General features: G+C 38.9%; 1 protein-coding gene and 1 long non-coding RNA gene across 7 annotated transcripts in view; one reads left to right on the forward strand and one right to left on the reverse strand.

Annotated features, from left to right (window-relative positions):
* The window catches only part of TMEM132B (transmembrane protein 132B), a 254,325-nt gene extending 231,351 nt beyond the window's left edge, over positions 1 to 22,974 (forward strand). For all 5 annotated transcript variants that reach the window (XM_080560176.1, XM_080560175.1, XM_080560174.1 and 2 more), the window contains 4 exons: positions 5,220 to 5,425; positions 14,748 to 15,021; positions 16,444 to 16,635; positions 17,909 to 22,974. In XM_080560176.1, the coding sequence (XP_080416302.1) occupies positions 5,220 to 5,425; positions 14,748 to 15,021; positions 16,444 to 16,635; positions 17,909 to 19,060 (1,824 nt within the window). In that variant the 3' untranslated portion in view covers positions 19,061 to 22,974. The remainder of the gene's footprint in view (positions 1 to 5,219; positions 5,426 to 14,747; positions 15,022 to 16,443; positions 16,636 to 17,908) is intronic.
* Positions 1 to 26,497, reverse strand: part of LOC308179671 — a 272,263-nt gene that overhangs the window by 11,860 nt on the left and 233,906 nt on the right. Inside the window, exons 8-9 of one of the 2 annotated variants that reach the window (XR_013940473.1) lie at positions 5,924 to 6,050; positions 760 to 934 (exon numbers count right to left, since the gene is read on the reverse strand). The exons of the other annotated variant lie outside the window; for it this stretch is intronic. This is a non-coding gene — a long non-coding RNA (uncharacterized lncRNA). The remainder of the gene's footprint in view (positions 1 to 759; positions 935 to 5,923; positions 6,051 to 26,497) is intronic. 2 annotated transcript variants of the gene reach the window in all.

A 26,497-nucleotide genomic window follows, 5' to 3' on the forward strand; every position in this document is an offset into this window, starting at 1 on the left:
GACTGAATACTATCAAGTAAAATTCTGAAATTATATATAAACAGCTTTTCTTAGCAGAAAAGTGTTTGGAGAAACCCTTTGTTTGCTCATTTGATTCCAGGCATGAGGCACATCTTTTCATCCCTTTGTTGGTTTAGGAGAAGCTCCAGCAATGGGTTCAGGCAGTGCACAGTGCAGAAGGCAATCAGAGCCAGGGACGGCAAAGAGGTAAGAAGCTTACTGAAAGAGGGAGAAAGACGAGGATAGGAATAGGAACCATCCTTCTGCTTGTCTTCAGCTGTTTCTCATACACAAAGCCAGATTCCTCAGGCTGAGGAAGTAATTTCAGACTGTGTTTCCAAAGCAAACGTAGCAATAATAAAAACAAAGTACAAAATTATCCAAACCAGAAAAAAAATATAGCCATGCTGTGGCCATATAAAATTATGAAAGAGACAGAAGAAAATCAGCCAACATTAAGAGCGCAGCAAGTCCTTCCTAATGGGCTAACAAGACAATGCCAGGAACAATATAGCAGAAAAGGTGGAAAAGAAGGCATTCAACGAATATCACAAAATTACAGTTTTAAGATTATTATGAGAATGAGCCATTTACTCTGGGTACCATTCATTTTAAAATCTTGTTACAATTGTTCTCTTTATAACCTCAGCCACAATAATGAGCCTTTGCATCCCTTATACATTCAGTGGAAAGCAGCGCTGCACACTGCTCCTCTGACCTTTTGTAAAAGTCTGCAATTTGCTGGTCTGTCATTCCTACCTCTTCTTCTACAAGAGCTCTGCCTCCTGGGACCACTGCTGGGAGGGCCTGTTTGCAGAGGACTTAGGTGCCTGCAGCCAGACTGCATTCTGGCCTCTTCCCCATATGCTGGCCATCAGAAGTAGTATTGTCTCAGGCAGTGACTATAATAAGGTTGGGTTTTGCTGTTCAAAAACTGAAAAAAAAAATCCTTACTGGTTAACTGATACAAGGATTTTGACTTTCTGTTACATCTGTCTCATTCAGTCTCCTTATGAAATGACCTGCAAGCTGAGGATAAAGTGTAAGATTTTGACTAAAACCTTTGCGGAGAGCTGTAAAAATTAACCATGCGGCAAGCTTTATTTGTTTTCTTGTCAGTTCACATTCCCTCCATATTACCTGTTCACCCAAAGGGTGTGTAAACCTTCGCTGACCTGAACATTGAATGGTTTCCCAATTACTCTTTTGGATTGCTAGCTACTTTAGTACTTGATTAGGCTAAAACGAGGAGGCTGTGACAGGCAGTACAGGGCAAACTGTGCTTTTTACAATTACTTGTGGGGATTGGAGCCAACCACCTGCTTCAAAGCCCAGAGAGGTTAATTGCAACCCTCTTTCTCTTGAACCCTGCATACTAGAGCAGATAGCCAGCCATCCTTCCCTCCTGGTTGCAAACTGTCTCAAATAACATTTTCTGATTTTGTCTGGCAGTTGACAATGGATAGTGACAGACTGTTTTAAAAAGGCTCGCTCTGTGCATTTCAGATTAGAGGACAGCAGTTTCAAGTTTTGGCTGTGTCTTCTCACTCTCTAGTGTTTGCAGGAGAGGACTGCGCGGCAGTGTCCCTCTTTGTTCCCTCAGAACCAGCAGCTCAAAAGCAATCTGTGCATGAACCACCTGCTACCGTAGCTCTCCCTGCGCTGCCCTGCTCCAGCAGCGCTTGCCCCACAGCGAACCTGTGGGACTGATGAGCTAAACAGAGGCATCTGCTCCCCGAACCCCAGCAGCAGCTACGATTTCCCCTTCCAGCAGCATCATGTGCTACTCCTGGAGCTGATGTACAGTGGAGGAGGTGAAGAGAAACCTTTGTTATAGGCCCCTGGCCTCCACTAGGCCAGAGAATACAGCTGGTGCAGAAGCTCAACGTGTTTCTCATTCCCTCTTCACTTTCGAGGAGCGCCAGACTGCTGTTACCATGAGATCACAGCTCTCGTCTCAGACCTGGATGAAATGAATTCTTTGTGCAAGATGCTGACACAAGCTTTGGCCTGGTGTAAGCTCTCAGAATGAGGCTTTATGGCAGGGCTGCAGTGCCTCAGAAGCCTTGCCACGGCCCAGGCCCGTGCTCTGTTTGTCCTGGCTCCTCAGTAGATCCTGAGGTAGGGAACTGAAACAATAATTATGTCTGCCTTCAAGCTTTCTTATCAAGACTGGAGAATTTTCTAGAAGATATGCTTAAGTGAAACATGAGCTCTAAAGTCTGCACAGGGGCACTGGGTGAACTCGTGTGGCATAGTTATATATACAGATTTATACCTACCTCTTGGTCAATATATAAATAACTAAATGGCTCTGTCTAGACAAATAATCTGTGAAATTTGTAAGCCAAGCCTGATGATATTTTTACAGCTACAATTAAAGTCCATCTTCCTGTTCCCTAATTTACCACCCTTCCTGCATGCTGACAAAAATGCAAGAGCATTTAAAGCAGTAAGAAGAGAAATCTAAAATATTTGATGCTGTCATGTCAGATAATACTTATTCCCTTAATCAGGTCTTGATATTTATCCCTCCCTCTTTGGGCTTTCTCAATTATTTCTGTCTTGTATTAATTTGCACAAAACTCCCTAGATGTGGGCTTTATGATTTAGAATCGCAACTGCTCATTCACTTAATGGGCTTTATTAATGTGCTTAACCTTCCCAGAGACACTTGTGACACGTTTTGAGGGGGAAAGAAGTATTCTGAGTATGCTCTATCTCGTTTGTGTTTCTCCTGAGCCTGAAGTGCATTTTAAGCTCTTTTATCAGGTAGCTAGGTTTTTGTTTGTTTTTGTACTTGTTCAGCATTGATATGAAAGGAGTATTCTCTGCAAGAGTTTCCTTTGCCCTATTCCTCATAAACTGGCTTACACCCTTAGTAATAAATAAATAAATAAGTAAATAAAGATTGTACATTGATTAGGATCTGAGAAGCTGATTTGAAAATGGTAAATGTGGATGTGCAGCTCTTTCACTTTATACACGGGTATTGCCTATGGAAAAACATCAGACAGTGAGCTTTTCTAACTAGACTCTAAAGGCATTTGACAATATTTTAGCAAAGCTGTTATCTAATAATTAGCAGTACAGAAGAATGACATTAGTTGTACAGTGTTGTTATAAAAGGAACAACATGAAAAGTTTGGCTGTGAGGTATCAGTTAAAGCGTGAAACAGTTACTTGGTATGGTCAATGTTCAGTGGGTATATACCAACAGATAGGTTGGCACAACATTTCCCAATTGCTACTCGCTCCATGCTCGGCTTGGGAGTTGCCATAATTTTCAACATCATCGTGGTAATTCTGGAAATGAAACTGTTTGCTGAATGATATATATAAAGGTTGCTTGTATTCTTTAGCTTCTGAAGTAGCTGATTCTTAGCCAAGTTACCTATAAATCTTAAAAGCATTACATAATCCAGTTTGGCAAAATTTTGTTATCTAAATGTGTACCTTATGATAGTAGAATTCAGGTACCATTTATCAAACAGCACGATACCGTGCTAGAACTCAGGAGGAAAACTGTTACTCCATCTGAATTTCAAAGCAGAATAAAATTAATTTCTAAGTACTAAGTAAGGACTGTTTCTGAGAAAACAAAACAAAACAAAAAGCTGCTATGCATTTACCATAATTTTTCTTGGCTCAATATCCACTTACTCTTGTTAATATCAGAAAATATTAGAGGTACGTTTGCACAGCAAAACCAACCTGTGTTTCAGCATATATCCCGCTGAAGTCTACATGAGTTAGTAACTCATAAAGAGTGGCTGAGGTCCCGTGTTTTGCTCAGCCCAGAGCAGAGCAGGCCAAGGGGAGGCCTCATGGAGGCCTTCTGCTCCCTGACAAGGGGAGCGGAGGGGCAGGCGCTGAGCTCTGCTCTCTGGGGACAGCGACAGGACCGAGGGAACGGCATGGAGCTGGGACAGGGGAGGGTCAGGCTGGGTGTTAGGGAAAGGTTCTGCACCCAGAGGGTGGTCAGGCACTGGGACAAGCTCCCTAGGGATGTGCTCAAGGCCCTGAGCCTGCTGGAGTTCAAGAAGTGTTTTGACAATGCTCTCAGACATATGGTTTTTGGGTGATCCTTTGGGAACCCAGGAGTTGGACTCAATGATCCTTGTGGGTCCCTTCCAACTCGGGGTATTCTATGATTCTGTGATTCTATGAACTCCAGTAAACTGGAATCACTGGCTCAGTCAGAATCCCTTCATACGTGAATCTGAATGCATTATCCAACGTGACAAAGAACAGTCCTGACAAGGGAACGGAGTCCATTTCGGTAGCAGAACTACATCTTATGAGCCATAGTTTTAAAAGATTTAAATCACAGTACATGAACTGTGCTGGAGGCTATCACCTCTCTCTTGCTTCAAAGAAGAATGCACGCCTGTAATGAATACATGTACATATGCATGAATATATATATGTGTACATGTATATGCATATATATGAACTTTAAATGCATATATATAATCTAAAAGTGTATACACACACATGTTCATAAATAAATAAAAAAAAAAATCTGTCTTATTGAGACGTTCCATCCTTCCTGTATATGCTTCCAGCCAGATTCCTTATATAAACAGGATCTGTGCTCCCTGGATTTTGTGCCCTGTGACCAAAAGGACAGAGGAACTCTAGTACAGAGCCACTGTGCTAGTTCTGTCAGTAATTTCATAAAATGACACAAAACAACTATGAATACATTTTACTAAAACAATTACAGGGAAGTTCTAAAAATTAATGCTTCTGCTGCACTTCAGCTCATAAGCCATAAGGGGATCTTTTGTCTTTCAGCATTACAGTGCTCAAGGAAAAAGAAAAGGATTCTGTTTTATGGTTCTGAGTCAGTCTTTTTCTTACTAACATATGGCCCCATTTTTACAGGTTCTTTAAGCAAGTTGTAAACATAAACTTTGATGCATATGGAGTTTGATTCATGAAGAGTTTAATTTGCCTAGTATAAAAGATTCACATAGGTTATATAACATCATTAAATTATTTTTGTAGTTTGAGTAGGATCCATTGAGGAAGGCAAAACTGTTTCCCTGGCGTCCCTTTATCACTGTTTGCTACTAATTAGAAAACTGAAAATACAATGTGCATGACTCATATTATCAGCATTGTCTTTGGACCGATGTATCATTCTTTGTGCTTCTGCAAGAACTTTTATTCATTTCCTAATTAATCTCTCTTTTTTTTTTTTTTTTTTTAAGGTTTCTGACAGATGTGACTCCATCTTCGTTAATGGCAAGGAAATGAAAAGCAAAGTGGATACTATTGTTAACTTCACTTACCAGCATTTTACCACCCAATTAGAAGTGACGGTCTGGGTTCCACGCCTCCCGCTGCAGATAGAGATATCTGATACAGAGCTTAGCCAGATCAAAGGCTGGAGGATACCTGTCACCTCCAATAAAAGGTATGCTCACAGCATTAGCACTGTCCAGATATGTGCCCAGAGCCTTTGATTTTAGAATGCAGAAAATTTTTAGAGTATTTCTCAGAATCTAAACTCTCCTGTTTCAAATGAGTTTTATAGTCTGGCTTAGCCTTCATTACAAAATGCCCAACAATTGTATAAGAAAGCTGCATTTTATCCTGATCTATATGTATTTTAAAAGTTAGTGACTTTACTTGGAGCATTAATCAATTCTGTACAATCTCAGAAAAATTGCATCATACACTCCAATGTCCAAACGTGAGAAAAAGAACCTGAACATCTCAATCCCATATATAAAAGCATGTGTGTGTGTGATATTCAGCTCTGACAGTGTTTAATTTTTGTGTACACTGCTAAATAAAATAAGGCCAGGGAGGAGTCAGGCCACTGAGCATGCACAGCACTTAGATGTCATGCAAGTCCAAGCCAGTCTGTTCTCTGCAAGACTGCCTGGGCACAGCTGAGGAAACAGCTTACACCAGAGATCAAAGGAGCACCACGTAGATCCAGAGGATACCCAAATCTCATTGTTGTGGCATATGGAAACAGCCATTCATCATGAACTCAGCAGTCTGGACATAGCTTTAGGCAGGGTAAGGTGAACCTTGGAAAAGAAAATCCAGATATTTGAGGCTGTTGACTTTTAAGAACAGTTCTGGGTTTCTGATTTTGCATTCCTGTAGTCATTAAATACTTGTTTTTCCATCAGTAGAACTGAGTAACTTGCTCATTTCACTGTGTTGTTGGGAGAACACTGTTCAGCCTATTCCTGTGTCAAGTGAGGCATAACCTTATGCAAAGTACTTAAAGTTCATAAAAACTGAGAGATTTTTTATGCCTGGGAAACATATACTGAGCATTCCAAATATTGGCATCTGCCACTCAGACAGAATTCTGAGCATGTTCAAAGTTTCACTGCAGAAGAGTCTATACTGAAGCCTAGCTGAAAATACGTGCTTTTAGAGCATGTGTTGTCCTTTTTAATTTGCATTTGACATCAGGGTAACTTAGAAAGCCTTGTTATGTCCTATTATGCAGGATTCTGAAGGGGACATTCTTCCTCAGAAACAGAACTCTGGTTTCTTTTAACCTGATTGAATATAGATAAGGTTTTCATTTCTGTGGATTCCTCCAGTTGACCTTGGCAACCCCATATCCATTACTGCAATGCAGCGTACAGCTTCCCTAACAGACTCACCTACTACCTCTGTATTTTTTCTTAGCATAACTTGATATTTCTAAATTCAAAAGCAGCAGCAAAAGTGCACTTTGCACAATACTGTTCCTGTCATTTTGTCTTGTTACACTGGATGATGTGCTAGACGCTTTTTTTTTTAAAAAAAAAACACAACAGTAATATTAGCAAATTCAGAACAGAATAATGTCATCTTAACAGCCATTTTTAAAAACTATTTTGACTGTGTTTTAGGTCTGCCCTTATTGTCGCTGTCCCTTACCATTTGGGATCATAGCAGGTTAGCCACAGCACACTTAAAAATAGCTCTTAAAGACTGGAAGGCAGAATTTCCCTGACAATCAGTGGTCTCACGAAGAGGCAGATAGAAGGCTTGAGAACATGTGAAATCTTGCAGGTGGCGAAGAGGTATAAGACCAACAGGACTTTGGATGATTATTCAGTTTCTGTACAGATGCACTCTATAGCATTGGGTGAAGCACACCTTACCAGATCTAAATTAGGCAAAAAACCCCACACTCCTATAGAAAACTATATTCTGATTAATAGATTCTACCAGGACAAACATGGTTTGAAAACAACAACAAAGAAAAGTGGATCTGCTCTCTTAGCCTTCCCTACTGAAAATGTTTATTCTAGAGAGAACTATCTTTTGGACAATTTGCTAGATTAAAAACTTCCAGGAACACTACTATATTGGTGGATTCCATACTAAGTTGAAAAATAGTACTTGAGAACAAGGCCTGACACCTACTGAAATTTATAATACAGTGAAAAAGCATTTCTGGCAGCAGTAACTGTAGCACTAAATGCTATGGCAGTTCTTGCTAAAGCACTCGATTTGCCCAGGAGAACATCTCAGCTACTGAAGAGCCTTAAAGAGCCCAAACAGACAGCAGTGGAGGAGAATTATCTAATACTTTATGAGGGCATAAAACTAAGGGTAACAGCACACAAAATGTACAGGATACTCAGGTAATAATCTCAGAAGAGGGGACTGACTGACTTCTTGGCTACGTGGACATTTTATTCTGGAGGCTATAACAGAATAGGTGATGAGGATCTGGCACAAAAGGAATTTGTTTGTTTGCTTCAGTGATAAAGGCAAAGTTGCCATTTGCAGAAGGAAGAAATGTGCTAGGTGATGAATGAACTGAACATATGCCAGCTGCTTGAAGTTTCACTTACCTTCTGCATGTAATGTGCCTGGTACTGTAACACTTCCTTAGGCACAGCTCCTACTAAAACCAGTGGGGATTTCGCTTAGTAAACGGCTGCAGGATTAAGCTGTTGATGTTTATTATAGGAGTAAACTTTCTGCAGCAAGCTTGGTGAGACAGTCAACTGTTGTTAACAGTTGTGGACATTTTGACTTTAAACCCATTATACAGAGCACTGGAAATTTACCCCCTGGTGTCTAGTTGTGATTTATTTGGCCAGCTGAAATAAAGATAATGGTCTGAGAGTCTGCTCTGTTTGCAAGCTGGCAAGCAGTGCAAGTTTGCTGCTGCTCAGATTGTAGCTGAACTACCGGCATGTCTTTAGCCAGCATTTCCTGTGAAGGGGGGAAGAGAAACCATGACCACTGCATCATGCCCCAGAATTGCAGCTGGCAGTTTATGGCATTGTGTGTCAGCACTCCATGCACACATGAACTGGAAAGGTTTCAATGGCAAGCAACTTTCCCTTTGTTTTATGGAATGCTCATTTGAATTCTTTTTAAAACTTTAGGGGGTATTCTAAATCAATAGGCAATCTAGGACTAGTTAGGATTAGTTTTGCTCACTCTGATATTTACTGTGTACCTAGGGTTTTTGCATTTCCTTTATGTTTAGATTTGTCTGGATTTTACCTGAGATTTGATGGATTTTCCATTTGTTGTCTTGATTTTTTTCTCTTTGATTTTTAATTTGCCTTATGACTCCATCTCCTTCGTAACTACATTTTTCCCAAGAACCTAAACACAAGGGAGTTTTTATAACGAGTTTTCAAACTGAAGCACACAAGCCATTTGGGCTGCAGTCAGGTGCTGAAGGTTGGTTTCCTGAATCCTCATTCAGTGATATAACCAGAAGGCAATATTCACTCTCCCCAAACAATGGTCCACCTGTAGTTTTTCACAGTGCCCTCCTAGTATGGATAATATGGTGTTAGTGCTATACAGGGAGAAGATTGTCATGTGTGATACCTCAGAACAGGTCTGAAAAAGAGAAAGTCCTTTAATCTTCAAAGGACTACCCAAAAAATCAGACCATGTGTCTGAGAGCATTGTCCAAATGTTCCTTGAATTCCAGCAGGCTCAGTTCCCTCAGGTCCTGTCGCTGTCCCCAGAGAGCAAAGCTCAGTGCCAGCCCTTTCGCTCCCCTGATGAGGGAGCTGCAGGCCGCCGTGAGGCCTCCCCGCCAGGCTGAGCGAAGCAAGGGACCTCAGCCTCTCCTCATACATCTTCCCCCCTAGACCCTTTACTATCTTTGTTGCCCTCCTTTGGGCACTCTTTAAGAGCTTTATGTCTTTCTTATGCTATGGTGCCAAAACTGTACACAGTACACAAGGTGGCGCATTGCCAACAGGTCAACTGAAACTGTCATGGTCCTCAGCTTTACTCACAGAAGGACTGTAATGTGTTTTTGCTTACCTCACCTCACCACAGACAAGACAGTTCTCATAGAATCACAGAACCACAGAATGGTTTTGTGTTGGTAGGGGCCTTAAAGACCGTCTGTTCCCCCCTCCTGGGACACCTACCACAGGACCAGGCTGCCCACAGCCCCATCCAGCCTGGCCTTGAGCACTGCCAGGGATGAGGCATCCCTTTTCTACTCTCCTCCTGTCTGCTAGGGTTGGTATCTTCCCACCACTGCCTTGTCTTCTCCACAAGAACTAAACATTGCTATAGACTTGTTTGTCAATCAACAGAAGGTGAAATTTCTGAGTATTTCTTCTCCTCTGGTTTCCCTGCTGCCTCATTCCCACACGCGCAGTGTGGCTGTGCTGGTTCAGTTGTCTGAGGGGCTGAGCCAGATGGCAAAATATAACTGGGTTTACAATAATCTTTTAATGTTTTTATTGGTGCTGTCAACAAAAGAAACACTTGTGAAACTACTGCCTCAGCATGGCTGTTCTTCATCTGAATAGCTACTTCTATTTCAGACCTGAATATGCCCAAACCACATCTGTTCTTGCTGATGATGTTTGTTGATCTAATAAAATGTATTACTTCTCCCTATAAACTCTGACATGTTTGTAATTGTAAAACACATGTGATTACAGACATGTTTGCTTATCTAACTTCTTGAATAATTCCTTTAAGCAATGCAAGAGACAGGGTTTTTACACAAACTGTACAAATGCTGCATGCCTGGGCCAGTTTGAGCCAAGTGGCAGTTTCCACCTGCTCTGAACTGCTGTAAGAGCAGGGACATGCTCAAGCAACAGCAATAATGAGGCTCTTTTTATGCCAGAAACTGAGAAGAAGAAGAAAAAAAAAGACACCGCTATGTAAGAGCAGTTACAGAACTTACCAGATCAACCTGTACATATATGGCGGACCTGATTACTGTTACCATTATCCAGAGGAGAACTTCATCTGTGGTGTGTGCTGCTGCAGGTGTGAAGAGCCTCCCTTTCCAGATGAAAATAAGTTTCATGGGATCAGCCCATGATACAGGGTCCTTGAACTAGCATGGACTAACAGAAACCTCTGCTCCTGGAATGGGCTGCAGAAAAGCTTACAATCACAGCAAACAGAAGGTATATATTTAAATTAAAGTCAAATATTGGAGTGGAGAAGAGGTCCAGGCAGCCTCTGCTAGTCTAACAAGGAACATTTACTTTGATTCCTCATGCATCTGCAAAATAATTATCCTCTTTCTGAAGCTCCTGCACTAGCTCTGTGCCCATATATTTACATCTGATGAATGGCTTCAACTGGCATTAATAGGAATTGCATGGCTAAAGCTTCACAGAACAAGCTGGAAATTTAATTTCAGTAAATATTTGCAACTGGAATAACACATTGTTTTCATGAGCTCCCAGGGAAACAGACATTGTACGGTATGACTCCAGCATATGCGTCAGTGTCAGGCATGTAGTTTAGAGGACTTTTACCAGCATCTGGCCTTACTGAACAAAAGCTAATAAAGCCATTGCTAAGTCAGAGTGACCAAAACCTTTGAGTAGCATAAACCTTTAAAATGTACTAAACAGAGTTAAGCCAGACACGGTATTGCTTGTGAATGGCAGTCTGTTGAACTAATGGTTAATTTGGTGGTAGGTCTACTTTGGTCTTGTCTAGTACCAGAGCCAAACACAGGAAAGTTAGCTGGAGTTAAATGAAGGGGGAAAAAAAATGCTTTAGTTAAACCTCTTCATGAGTGCTGTCGCTCGGAAATAATGCCATTTTTAGAGTGAATTAAGTGAAACTGGATTCAAACCATTTCATTTGTGAATAATAACATCCACACAAAGCTTGAACACGCTGTAAATTCACTCTTTGTTAATTGAGTTTAATGTCCTATGGAGATAAAGCCACAGAGATTTTTGTTAATAGGCAGATTGCATTTTCAAGATCTGCAGAGGTACCAAATTGCTTTTATTCTTGAGCTGTGAGTAGAGCTATGTGCAACTTCTGTAGCTTCCACTAAATCAACTTCTAGTGGCTTGAATTTTGTATCTGAAATAGATTTTTTTTTTTCAATTAGGGGTGTTGCATATGTTTTTAAAATCTGTAACTTTTTAATGGGTATTTCAAATTCAAAACCAGCAAAACTTATTTCTTCAGGGTTTTTTAAATAGAAAATTAGTATTTGGCCCAAGAACTAGGTGCCTGGTTTGAGAGTCGGGCAAATTAAAAGAGACGTACTTAAACTGCTTACAGACAGTGTCTGTAATATAAATTTGTCAGATCACTGATTAGATCAGTGCTAGCAGGCACCCTCACTGTTTTAACTAACTCAGCTCACTGGCAAAGGCTTTCAGCGTGAAATGTAAATTACATGTAATTTTGGCAACCTTGGTTCATTCCAGAAAAGCAGGAAAAAAAAATCTTCCAAAGAAGTTTGCAAAGCAACAAGAAATAGGATAAGAAGGATTCTGAGAGCGATCCAGAGCTAACCTCAGAGATGACCAAGGGGAAAGAAGCAAAATATGTAGCGATAGCTTATATTCATGAAGACACGTCTTAAAGAGAAAATGAGTTCACTGCTTAAGGAAGGATTTTAAGCCTGCTGAAAATACTGTAACAAGAAATTTAAGACTCTAAAGGGAACTATGCAATTCAATGGATTTCAAACATTTTGTTGGGTCCATGGAGACAGAACACTCAATTGCTTTTATTAACTGAATCAGGGATTTGTGGCTTTTGAAGTGAAAATGGACATAATTTAGTTAAAAAAAAAAGAAAAAAGAAAGAACTTGAGTTGGTACCTAGTAAAGCAGGCTTGCAAAGCTCATATTGAAAATTCAAACACCGCTATTTTTTCTTCGCATTGACATAAGGAAGTGTCTTGCCCAGTCCATAGCTTAAGAATGCTTTTCTGGTGTTCCACATTTGCATGCAATAGAAATCATGTACTTATAAGAAGAAATAGACAGATACCAACAGCTGTAAATATTTTTGTAAAGGAAATGGAGCCCTTTGTCTGTTTGAGATACCACAAGAAAATACTCGGGGTTGAATCATCTTTTAGCACTGGCTGCCCACATAGTCCAAAGCCTCATAATACAGGTAGTAGTGCTCCCTCTCTGCCCTTACGTAGCTCTCCTTACACCTTTTGGTCATGCTGCCCACAGCTTACATTTTTGGAGCTGTACGGGCCTGGGACTGAAGCAATTCTCTCTCGTGAACTTGTCTAGAATATATTTCCTCATAAACAGACTAAAGTTTTAGACAGCGAAAGTAAAAATAAGTAAGTACAAAAAATATGAATAGGAGTAACACATTGGATCTGAGTAAAATATCTGGTAGTGTAAAGGTAAAGAAGAAAGCAGAGTAGTGTAAAAAAATAAGTCATTGTAATGTTGAATACGAACATTTTTCTACACAGAACACCAGTTCTGTGTCTCTTTCTCCATAAGAAAATTGGTTCCCACTAATTCTGTGGCTTGGGGGATTTTCCCCAAAATCTGGTAGGTACTTCTCACCTGAATATTTCCTGAGCATTCTTCTCCAGCTCTACACAGATACTAATGGTACTGACTGTGTTAATAAAACAGAGACAAAGCCCCACATCTCAGGACTAAACTTGGTTTTTCCAAAGCCTGAGATTATTCAAAGCTGGGTTATGGTTTAGATAAGCTGAAGGAGGCCAGAATACAGCAATAAATTGTCAGTTAGAACCTTATGGAGTTCATGAACTCTTGTACAGCATTATAAAGCCAAATGACATCTAAATAGGCATGGGTCAGGTAAGCTCTATGAATATCCCTTCTAGTGCTGTCCCTGTGGCTGTTTTGCTGACTGGCTTGCTTCAGCTCTTAGTCTAGGCTGCAGCTCAGACTGGGACAGAGAGAACAATTGAAAATTTGCCTCAACTACTCAACTGGTCTAATTTCTTGGTGTAATATAAATCCTATTTTAGGACCCTGTTTTGTCTTAAGAATTCAGTGGTTATTCAGTGATGCTTCATTCAGTGACTAATGATGGACACTTGTTTTACACACACAAACCCAGAAGGCTGTACCAAATACGACTAACTTGACTCTAAGCATATATATATTCAGCTAACAAATGATGCATTGAGAATATATTTCCAGTGAATTAGATTCTGTAACACCAGGACTTTCTAGCATTTTGACGAGCACATGGGCTTTTCTTAGATACATTTTCAGTATTACGGTTTGCCAACTTTGTCATAAAACAATTTATAACAAAAGCAATTCTGTTTCATAATAGTTTCTCATAGCTGGTATTTCAAAAGGGATGATAAAGGAACACAGTAAACACAAAACTACTTCCCAAAATACTGTGAAAAATAAGAGGCTTACCCTTTATTTTGCACCCTTGCTATAAAGTTGCCTCAGGCTCAATAAATGAGCAAAGAAGGAAGGCAAAATGTTTCTGAACAATGAATTCCACAGCATGAGAGCATAATGAGGAAAAATGCAACCACCTAGAGCTTAATACCTGACTTGCAAGTGAAAAATCCATGTGTTTGCCCCAAGGAATAAACAATAACAATAAAAAAGAATTTATGGGAGACTAAGTATTAAACCAGGGAAAATTCTGTGAGATGTGACCAGCCCTGATATCATGCACAAATCACTGTGATGCCTTATAAAAGGCTTATGCAAAACTGTTATATTGTCACGGGTTATATTTTGCAAGGGGGAAAGAGATAGAAAACATTAATGGAAGTGTACCTAATGCTGCACCTATTCCTAAGACTGAGTCCCACCAGTCTGGGACAGTGTTTGTACATCGGCGAAAGGGATGTCCTGAGTAGTAATTTAAGTGCATAGCTTGTTTTTTTTGGAAGCTCCATGTGGTTGTTACATGATTAAATATAGCAGACGCTTGGATGAACTATAAGAGATTTAAGGGTAAATCATGGTATATGTCTCAAATGTAGAGGGCTTGCTGAGCAATAGCGATATGGGATAAGGTGGAGAAGCATTACATAAGCAGGGATTCCTGATTGTGTTAAAATAGTTTTGAGGAGGAAAACAAAGTGGTACAAATATTATGGGCAAGGGCCCCCTGCAGAGCTGCTACAGGGGGTTTGTTCCAGAACTGCCCTGTCATAAAACTTTCAGGCTGCTTTCCTTAGCCCTCTGCAGGCTTTGACTGCCAAATGAAGACAAGGTGAACAAGCGGTGGATCCACTGACACCTCAGCAATGACAACTACATCTGCAAGTTGCTGGGCAGTGCCACTCAAACAAAGAATTGACTAATGGATGTGACAGCAGCTTTTCAATGGTACAGTGCAAAATCTGTACAAGCTTATCATTCAGATTTAGTAACCCACACTTCCAAAATCTGTTTGCCTGCTTCTCATGCAGTAACAGATGATGCTAACATTAATCTAATTGAAAATGATGAGCAAATGGAGCTCTGCAATGTTGTACAGAGATCATGGCAATTCAGTAAACATGCATCTGTTTACAGGCCTACCCGTGACAGTGAGGACGAAGAAGATGATGAGAAAAAAGGAAGAGGTTGCACCCTTCAGTATCAGCATGCCATGGTGCGAGTCCTCACCCAGTTTGTAGCTGAATCCTCTGAGCTTGGAGGCCACTTGACCTACATGCTAGGCTCTGAGTGGCAGTTTGACATAACTGACCTTGTGACTGATTTCATGAAGGTAGAAGAACCCAAGATTGCTAAGCTTCAGGATGGCCGAGTGCTGGTTGGTCGGGAGCATGGCATCACCACAGTCCAGGTACAGCCTAAGATGTCACTGCGGCTTCAGTAGAAGCATAAAAACAAGTCTGAACGTTTTAATTTTTTGCTGTTTGTTGCTTCCATACAATAGGTGAAACTTTACATGAAATACTGCATACTTCAGGTGAAACTTCTGAAGGGATTTATCCATGTTACTGTGACTTAGGAACACAGTGAGATTTCCTGAACAGTGAAGCAAGTTACACGATCCCCACAACTAGCTTCTTTTTATTTCAGTGGCACCTTATGAACCTAACAGAAAATTTTACCAAAGATCTACACACATTTATGTTAAATGTTAAATTAGTCCCTTAGTTAAATTATGTTAAATTCACTAATGTATAATTACATTATGTAATGTATAATTAAATTATTAATAAATATACTAATGTATAATTAGTTAAATTATGTTAAATTAGTCCCTTTATGTTCACAAAATGAAACACAAAAAATGGACACAAAAACACTCTTCAGAAATCTTTCAGAGTGTTCATGTTCACTTATCTATCTAACTTTATTCATATTTGTAAATCAAAATAAAGGAATTATGAGCATTAGAGATAAACTGTAAGCATCCGTAACGTTCCATTCACACTAAGTTTCCTATGTAGTCAACACAAAGAAAGAGGTACTTTTTGGGGCTCAGTTCCTGTCAGCCTAAAACAAACATCACAGAGAGGTCAAGGGATTTCTGCCCTTTAGATGATCTTTCTCTTCAGTGACTACAAACGACCAGAAGGCAGGTAGCTCAGATGCATGTAGCTGCAATGTAGGTGCCTGATGTTAGGTTAGATGATTTGCACGTCAAGTATTTGGGGCTTGATCCATCTGTCTCTGGAATCAGTTGAAAGATGATTTATCTCCTGAGCATGTTAGAAACAAAGTCTTAAAGCAAACTGACAGGACTATTTGGCATGGAAAGACGAAGACAGGCACCCAGTGGGATTTCTCAAAATTCTTTTGCAAATCTTACTTTCATCTCATTCAGGACCTCTGTTCTCATAAAGGCATCAGGCCAAGTTCCTATCACCCAGTCTTTGTGCAGTCACACTTACTGAGTTTCAGCATTAATCAGTGTCTTACACAATGTCTTGTACTATACGGCATTCATTGGAAATGTTACAGACCGTACAAAAATAACTTTTTTAAAAAAAAAAAATCCCTTTAATTTAAACTGTACTTCATAGTTGAGATGAGGCTGCCATATTGAAATGATAGAACGCTTTAATAAATTATTTTGGAAATGCAGTAATTTAGCAGCAAACAAGTCTAATCTCTTGGGGGAAACATGAACTAGAGTTTATACATAAAATGTGACAAATTTGAGATTAACCAAAGCGTTATGCCAATTAGAATCTAATCTTGCTTTCTAACACAGTTAGTTCTTGTTTCATGCACAGCATTTCTTTTCTCTTTCAAGGTTCTGTCACCTCTTTCTGATTCCATCTTGGCGGAGAAGACAGTGGTAGTTCTAGATGACCGTGTAACTATTACAGATCTAGGAGTACAACTAGTTTCAGGCTTGTCCCTTTCCTTACAAATCAGCAAAGCAAATAAGAGAGCTATTGTTTCTACCACTTCTGCGTATGATATTCTTCATACTCCAAAACAGGTAAGATCTAAAATAGGGTACAAAAATAATTGTTTTGTTTACTTCATTTTTGTCAGAAGCTAGGGAAAAGCTACTTGCTGTAAATGTAGACTGCACATACAATTGTGTGATTCTGTGAAAGGCAGTAACTTCATATAGTAAATGCTCTTCATCTTAGTAATCAACTCCTACAGGTACAAACACCCACACAGAATGAACATTAAACTCTCCAGAACTAATGCAGACCTGCACAGCACCGGGAAAGCGTTGGCCATGTCTGTGCATGCATAATGATGTAGAAAGCATTTAGGTGCACTTGAGACACATTTTTTCTGTAGCTAAACATGCCTTAGCTCCATACGCAGAGGTAGAAATCCCATGCCTGAAAAGTCTCTAAGTCAGTTCAGCCAAAACAACCTTTTGGCTCTATGTACAGAAGTTTTCATGGTGTCCATTGCTGAAATTTGATGGGTTTGGGCTTATTTGAATGGTATAATCTGAGTAATTAAATAGTTTAGGATGAGGCCACAGAATAAAGTACATATATCTTTCTCATTATATTTATCATAGAATTGATACTCTATATCAGTAGAGAAAGGGCAACTATCTTTTTAGCGCTAGAAATTTGCAGTAAGAGGACAAAATTTTTTGGTCAAAACCTTATTAAAAATGGTGGGGTTTTGAGTGCTTCTGTAGTTTCCACAAAGAGCTACAATCACTTTTGTACATTTCACAAAATTTTGTATATTTGAAAGCATAACAGAAAATTTAAAATAATGCATTGAGGTGTTTTCCTTAACCTAGTTTGTTTCAATGGGCTGAATGGGATCACCATGGGATCAACCTGTAACAGCTCCGCGCATGGTATTAAGTAAATCATTGAAACTGCAGCATTACAGAGATTCCTCATTATAGGGCCTTTATAAAATTAATTAGCCAGGCCTTTAAAAATACAATTATTTTCATCACAGGGCCCTGGCATTCAAAAAAGGAGTCTCATTTAAGACTTAAAAAAGAATTGGAAAAAAAATGTTTGTCAGCAATTTTTATTAAATTTAGATGACTGTATCTTTGATAGTTACTGAAGATGAGATAAATGCCTAATGGTCTAGAGAACACAAAATTGCAAGAAGAAAATAAGAAGCGAAGTAGACATTTTCATTTTTTCTTTGGAAAAGAAAATACACCAAAGCTAAGCTGTGTGTTTATTTTGCTGATGTCAAACAAACAACAGAGTATCACCTATGTGCTTGTTTCACGCCTTTTTTTTTTTTTCGTTCTCTTTCCCTTACAGGAAGCCATAGTCAGTGCTTGGATTTTGTTCAGTGATGGGTCAGTGACACCATTAGATATTTATGACTCCAAGGATTTCTCGATCACCATCACTTCACTGGATGAGATGGTAGTGTCTACGCACCAAAACCTTCAGTCAAAATGGCCTGGGGTAGTGGCAGAAGGGGATGGGCAAGGACCTCTGATTAAAATTGAAATGGTCATCAGTGAACCATGTCAGAAGACTAAGCGAAAGAGCATTCTGGCTGTTGGGAAAGGTAGCGTCAAAGTGAAGTTTGGTCAAAAAGATGCTGACCAAAAAGGAAGCAGTAATGACATTGATGAGACAGATAGAGATTTTAAAAGCCATGCAAGCAATTCTATAGAAAAACCTGCAGAACAAGATAGGACAGCACAGGAATGGTCCAAAAATGGAGCCCTTGGTAATCACGAGGACAATGCAAACAAAAGCACAACTTTCATATCTCCCATTGATCAGGAGTCCCTTGAGGATGACCAGCTCCAAAATAATCCAACTGCCTTTACAGGTTTCCCTGCGCAAGTAGAAATACCAGGAGAAAACAATCCCAGTGATCTCACATTGACTTCAAGAGGATTAACAGATTTGGAGATTGGCATGTATGCCCTGCTGTGTGTTTTCTGCTTAGCTATCTTGGTCTTTTTGATTAACTGTGTGGCATTCGCTTGGAAATACAGGCATAAAAGGTTTGCTGTGAGTGAGCAAGGCAACATCCCCCATTCCCATGATTGGGTCTGGCTTGGAAATGAGGTTGAACTGCTGGAGAACCCAGTTGACATTTCACTCCCATCAGAGGAGTGCACTACCATGATTGACAGAGGAATGCAGTTTGAAGAAAGCAACTTTCTCCTTAATGGGAGTTCTCAGAAGACTCTTCATAATCATATCCTCAGATCTTCTGAGTACATTTGTGAAAAAGAAGTTAAAAGTGAACCTATAAATCCTTCTGGGCCAAAGCAGAAGCGAGTGAAGTTCACTTCCTATACAACAATACTGCCAGAGGATGGAGGCCCCTACACCAACTCAATTCTATTTGACAGTGATGATAATATTAAATGGGTATGCCAAGATATGAACCTTGGTGATTCCAAGGAACTTAGGGACTATATGGAAAGACTGCAAGACAATATGTAAAACTACTTTCTTATGTTTGTAATCACCTTTATGCCTTCTGTTTATGGATGGTGGAGCAGTCAGTCCAGTCAGCAATAGGAACAAGACAGTCCAACCTTGGAGTTACTGAGATGATAAGCTGATATCACTGAGCAGGTACAAGAGGCTGGCTGAGTTAAAGCTGTTTCACCACAAACCAGGATGTGCCCCTAAAACAGCTACCTGTAGGTGTTGGAGGTGTCACACGATGGCTGTTTTTGTATACTGCCTGGTACTAGCAAAATGCTAATACAACTACGCTCAGACTCAGAGGAGACTTCATTTGTTTGTCATCTCTCATGATAAATGGTTAATCAGAAAAGAAAGGGATCTTTGTTTGCATTGATTTTTCTAGTCGTCGTCCTTTGTAAAGCACAGTGGACATATCTTGCTTACAGCCTGAAACAAGGCGTACATTAAAAGGGATCTGAATGAACCTAATTTTATTGCCTATGTGCAATGCAGCCAAGTAGTCTTATTATTTTTTACACATATAAAAAACCCCATGTGGTTAATTTCTTTTCTTATTGCTTATGAATTTTATTTGACTTAGGGAACATTATTTTCTTGGAAGGATTTTTTTTTTTTGGTTGTACCAAAGTGTAGTACAGTAATATTTATAATGATTTAAGTTTTCCATTCATCTGCATCAGCCCCTAGAGATACCTCCTTCATCACTGATTATCTTTCTCCTTTCCATATGAGTATATGGGTCGTTAGTATTTGAAACATAGAAAGGTATTAGAACTCTTACTGGGAAAGGGTTGTATCTTCTTACAGGGAACTGTAAATACAATAATAAACCCTGGAATATAAAAATCAAGGAGTAGCCCTGGGTTTACTTTTGTCATTGCTAACATGAAAAGGTAACCTCCAACCAAACAGCACACACTCCAATGGAAAACGCTTTTCTGAAACAGCAGCTTGGTTGACAAAACACATTATCAGAATGAGAAAGCCACATATGGTATTGAGATGCATAGAATATGAAGGAAATTTCCTAGCAAATAAAGAAAGGCTTGGAGTCAATTTTACTCTTTACTAATAAATTAATACATTGATGATAAGAGTTTAGCAGGACATAGAAGTCCATGTACAACAGGTCATGCCCCAGACCTTGTCTAAAACATCACTGACCTTATGGCTGCTAAAGAGAAAATATTTATACCGTGTTTCATTTAAAAAGGGAGCAGGAAAGAAAAGGCATACTGGGCACATTATAAAGTGGCTATTTGCAGTTTTATCAAGAAATACATGCCGCAGATTCAGAGTTGCTCTCGCACATGCATTATGTGTATTTTTATATTGAAGAATGACTGAAATATGCTGAAAACAATAGGAAAAAAATGAAACTACATAACGAGTAAAAAACCCACAAGAGTAAAGCACATGTTCTTATGATGGCTCTTGTGCAATGTACACAAGATCCAAACTACAACTGCCTTACGTGCCATAATTCCCATCTTTTAGGTAGACTGAGATTGGATTTGAATTTTCTAATTCAACTCTGATATTGGAACAGAGCAGACAACTTTTATTCAAGGAAATTCTGCATTTGGTTCCTAAACCATAGGTCAAAACATGTTTAGCATAACTACTATTAGAACTACTAGAGTTGTACTCCTCTGCTCTTCTGATCATTACCAGGTAACAGAAGACCTTTACAGGCTTTACTGGCCTGGTCAGGAAGTGGCCCTTCAAGGGCCGTAGCTCGAGAGTAGAAGTATCACTGAGTTAGGGTGCCTCGCTACCGTCACACTGCCGTCTCCTTGAGCTTGTACCTGGGGCCTGATCCCTGGTTGTCCATAGCACCTATGAGTGGCTGTACCCTCACGCTGCATGCTAATGTGTGGCCAAGGGACAGTCCTACATGCAATGTGGACCTGGCTAGAGGCCATCAAAGGAGACCTGAGGCTTTTCTATGATTTACCACATTGCTTGCAAACATTTCAGATGTTGCTACAGAAGACAGTTAAATACAGGGATCCGGAACTGTTAAGTGTTGGGCAGGAAATGCTTCCATTCTGGTGTTTGAACTGAGAGAATAAATAAAATACACTTTGGAGTAGAAACAAAAGTGTAAATGAGCTCTGTTCTATTTACCACCGGATGCTAAAGGTCTAAGTAAGCATCTGTCAGCATGGTCTTGAAGTTCTTCAATTAATGTTTTTAGGTGGCTCAGTGGCTGAACATACAGTGGCTGGTTTATGTGCAGTCAGGACTTTCACAGGCATCACACAGGTTATCTATCCCAAAGTTAAATTATAGATACAGTTGATTAGAAATGTGATAGCCACTACTGGTGTTCAGTTAAACAGAAGAATTGGATGCAGCCCACTACAAAAATGACCCTGTCTCCACATTTGGCAATGGTGAAAAAATTTCTAAAACTGCAGTCACATAACTTTTTTTTTTCCTTTTTTCCGTCTTTTTCCTTTTTTCCTTTCCTTCCTTTTTTTTTTTTTTTGCATCATCTGTTGTTATATGAAATTTCTTACATGAGAAATGGCAATATATACAACAAAAGAACAGAAATGGGAAGAGAGAATTCTAGTCTCAGTAGCATGGGGACAATGCCATTAAAATAAGTGGAATTGTTCTGGATTTATGCTGCTGTAAGAGCTTATGCTACTTCTCACAAAATCAAAAAGAAAATAATTTAGGTGAATATAATAGATGCAAAATATAGTTCTGAGTTGATGTACATTTGTTTCTATCAAATTTTAGTTTCAAAACAACATACTTTGAATGTAAATTTAATTAAAAATAATTCAAACCAGAAACGAAACAATTTTCAGATGCACATTTTTTTTTCCAGTGAGTTAACCTCCCCCCCCCCCCAATTTTTTTTTTGGAAAAGAAAAAGAAGCCTTTTATTCATGGAATATATAATATTCTGCTTTTCTAAGAAATGAACAGCCTTTGTACATTGATAAAAGTATCTATAGTTTTGAGATTACTGAGCAAAGGAAGCCAAGTGATTAAAAGGCACAATATGTATGTTTGCAAGCAACTAGAATTGTCAACAAAAAAACAGAAACTATACTGACAGGTTAATTAGAATTATGCTTCAGTAGGTACCCAGGGAGGCAACACCTGTAATTTGATGCTGAATAAACAAAACATCTTATTTATGGCATGTATAGAAAAGGCACTGTAGGTGAGTTTATTTGCCTGCTATCTAGGAAAGACAATATGTAGTATCAATACACATACAAGGAGATACCCAGGAAAAATACTGAAAGCAAGGAGTGGATTAGTGGAACATAAGGAGTTTGTGAACTGTAAAAACAAAGCTGATGCTGGACCCTCAGCTTTTGTAAGTCAGAGCTGAGCGACTGATGCCAGCTGAAGAGCTGGCACACACAGAATGCAGAAGCAAGAGCTAGCAGTTGTCATCTGTTCAGAACTTTTTACTTCATTTGGACATCACACAGCCTAGCTCCATGTGGTTTGTCTATGCATTCTTTCTCATTTAGGTAAGAATTTAGGAATCCAGTGCCCCGCTCTCCTCTTGATGTACAACCACACAGATTAATGTTTTGAGCTGCTGTTTCTTAATTCATATCGGGGAATGTATAAGAAAATCTTACAGCCATACGACACAGTACAAACAGTCCATGATATAATGGAAAACAACTGTATTTCAAGGTAGAGTACCCTATGAATGAAATATCAATTTTTCATAGAGGATATGCTCTTTTCTGAAATATAAATCATGTGCACTACATTGAAATACACTATAGTGTATTGTGAAATGCATACATTAATTGCTGAATCTATAACACTGAATATGTATATACATCACACCCAAGATATTTATACGATATAATAAGTCTTAGATGTATAACATAATGAATTCTGTACAAAATAAACTGTAAGTTAAGACAATGAAAGAGAACTTTTATATCTGTGTAATTTGTATGCTAAGTTATTCAAGCCTCAGTTTTCATCTTTAAATGTGCCCTTAAAAAAAGCACACTGATTTTCTACAGGCAGATGTCTGAAATAAAGACTTCACTCTTCAAAAAAGAAGCAACTGAAAGACTGTGAAAAAGACACATACTCTGCTAGACAAATAAACATTCTGTTGATGTGATTTTTAAAACTGACTCTAAACCATTTTGCATTCATACTGGTCATGGTAATCTGCTGGTTGGGTTGTGGGTGATGTGCCCTGGAGCGTGAACAGTAAATTGCACTGTGCTGAATCACCAGTGTATGGACTGCTTAGGTGTCTCTTTGCTCAAAACACCACAAATTACCAGATTAGAGTCCAAGGGTGCCACCCTGCTTTCCCAACAAACAGTGGTCCAGCCTTCTCTTTCTGCAGTAAGTGATCGTTTCCCAGCACCACATGTGCTGATGATCCTGAACAGATGAACAAATTAAATGACTTCTGTCTTGCAAGGTACAACAGAGAGGTTTTTTTGGAGTTACAGGAAAAAGGTAATGAATTTAACCTGTCCTTTTTGCGCTCCAGTATGAATAGGTTAGATTTTGCTTCAGTGTTAGGAATTTCATTCCAGGAGCTCTTATGTTCCCACTAGAATCAAAGATCCTCACAATGACCTCATCACAAGAGCTAGGAAAGTAGCTTGGCTAAAGCCAAAACAGGAAATTGAGGCTTGGTTTTAGCTTTTGCTTAAGGTCTTGGAGATGGTGGAAAATCAGAAACACAAATTCTCCCGAGATCCCCAGGTATAATCAGGCCTCCCACAGTGGATACAGCACTGGACTTCAGTGCTCAGGATGTGCTTCTGTGCTTTTGCTGTTTTCAACTGGACCACATCTGAGATCAAGTTGTACAAACTCACTACAAAGGTATGGGCTGCCTTTGTGCTAACGGGAGCAATTTAACAGTGACTTGAATGATTTAATGATCACTATTGTCATTTCTAACATATTGAAACTTGTTTTTAGATAGTCAATTGCATGAATGGCTTGAAAACTGTGATTTAGAAACTGCCTTGGAGAAACTAAATTTTAAGGCGCTTTGGGCACAAATTCCAGTCAGTAATACTACTTAATATTCTCAACGGTCAAAGAAGAAACTTGTTTTCATAAATGACACCTTAACTGCCGGTTGTATTTGGTCCCTATTTGACCCTTACTACACGACACATTTCCCCTTAGTAGCATCTTACTAAAGAGATTACAGTGGATCTACTCACACTGCAATGCAGTGCAACTAAAGGTATTGGACCATGAGCCTTTACAGAGGAGAGTCTCTGTGGTTATATTTTACACTTGGAGGAAAACAATCACCTGTTTAAAACAACTATCATGGGATCAAATTTTAATTACCAATGTGTGCATTCGCCAGTGTAACTGAAAATAATTACCTGCATTCATTTGGGAAAAAGTAAGAGGCCAACAAATAAATATCACTTTTTTTTTTTTTCCTTCCAAAAAAAAATGAGTCCTCAGGATTTGGCAGGCAAGAGGCTGTATACTATTATTTGTCACAAACTAAATAGGCCAAATCCTGAAGGCTGCCTCAAGTGAAACTCCCACTGATATTGTTGAGAGATGGACTGAGACAGGACCAAACAGAGACAGACAATTACCCATCAGGTCTGAGGCCTGAAAGGCTGGTTATGTCCTCATACTACCTAACACTGGACCCCGCTCTTTCCAATCTGTAGCACCTCTAGCATATAGCAAACAGAGCAAGTGACAGCGTTTAGAGTTTACGTAACTGGTGACACGTTGCATTATGTAATATTCATAAAGCTTAGAGATACTGTTCTGTGAAAATGGATCAAGTTGCAAAATTAACTATTTGTTTTCAGTCTGCATTCACCCATTATATTCCTTTTAGCGTAACAGCACATTTCTATTTGTTTCTGTTCCAGTGATGCACGTGGTCAGTGTCCGCAAAGCTTTGGTTACTAAGGGAATAAAATTGAGTTGTCTTATTAAAAGAGGCAGCTTATTTAAGAAATTAAAATGAGGTGAAGGATGTTCTGAGACTCTTTAAGTGTGTAATACTGTTACTTGCTTCCAAAACCATACCTATCAGATTAAGGATTTATAAAGCAATATGGATAAAGGCTTACAGTGTTCCTTCTGATAATGTTGGTTTAGTCTGTTTAAAAATCAATGGGATCTGAAGATATAAAACCCAAGTAATGAGCTCAAGATTTAGTGGAAATGAACAATGAGTATTTTTAATCCTACAATTTAAAACTGTGGTAGGCAGAGTAGAATACACTCTCCTATGCCATAGTATTATCTGTAAGAAGACTTTTTAATCAGTAGACTTTAAAAACATTAACTACAAAACAAAGTCCATGTGAACAAAATTCTGACCTTGCTGAAATATGACTATTTAAAGGCAATCATTTTCAGCTAAGTCTAGCTATACTATCTAATTTATACATACATTACAAATAACGATGCTATTTCACAATATAGTTATACCAAAATCTTATCCATTAGTTATTTCCATTAGTTAGTTCAAATACCACACTGGCAGGAGTTATGGTATGCTGTAAATAGGATATAAACTTGGCACCACCGGAATCACAACGACTTTAAATACAGTCAGGAATTCCTAGTATTCTGCATACTGCTGCTAGCACAACCAAAGCCCACAAAAGTTGTTCTGGCCAAGGCCTGACCCTGTCTAGTGTACATATACATACTGCTACTTAACAGCATTAAAATATTCTCCTCTTATTGTTCCAGACTAATTTTTTTTTTTTCTGAGTACACATTCCAGTGGAATTTATACAGTCTGCATTTTCAAGTATATGTACATACTTCATAAAGTAAAACTAGTAGTTTGTAAAGTGAGTTTTTGTATGAGTTCAGGTTTTGCTTTTTTAAGCACATTTCTAGCTTAAAATGGAATAAAGTCCATTACAATGTGTATCAAGTTCTTCTTGAGAAGTGACCCATACACTATGCAATACTGATCAAGACATCGAATCAAATACACACACTGGGCAAAAGTCTAGTGCAGATTAATGCCAGAGCCCATCTAAGAACAGAAATTTGTTGAAGTTCATGGTCTATAATCTTTGTTGTGATTCTCTTTCTCCACACAGAAACCTTCAACCATCATAAAAGGTGCTTAAAAAGTGAAACATGAGTTGCACCTTTTTTTAAAAAGAATAAACAAACTGATACTCAGAAATCCCATAATGAAAACTTACTGTCTCTACTAAAGCACGAGATGGCTTTACTGTCCATTATGCATTAGCATCTTCTTTAAATACTCCAAAATGTTCAACACATATGAACAGTTGCCATTTACTATACTATGGGCTATAAATCAACTTTTCACTTGCGGTAAAATATTACGGTAAAATATTCCACCTTCCACGGAAAATTAATTTTGACAAGGTACTTAATTTTATTTTCAACAGATAGATTAACAGTGTGTTTTACTTTTGCAATTTAATTCAACTC

Source organism: Anser brachyrhynchus, assembly GCF_964034855.1.
Source record: "Anser brachyrhynchus genome assembly, chromosome: 17".
Classification (NCBI taxonomy): Eukaryota; Metazoa; Chordata; class Aves; order Anseriformes; family Anatidae; genus Anser; species Anser brachyrhynchus.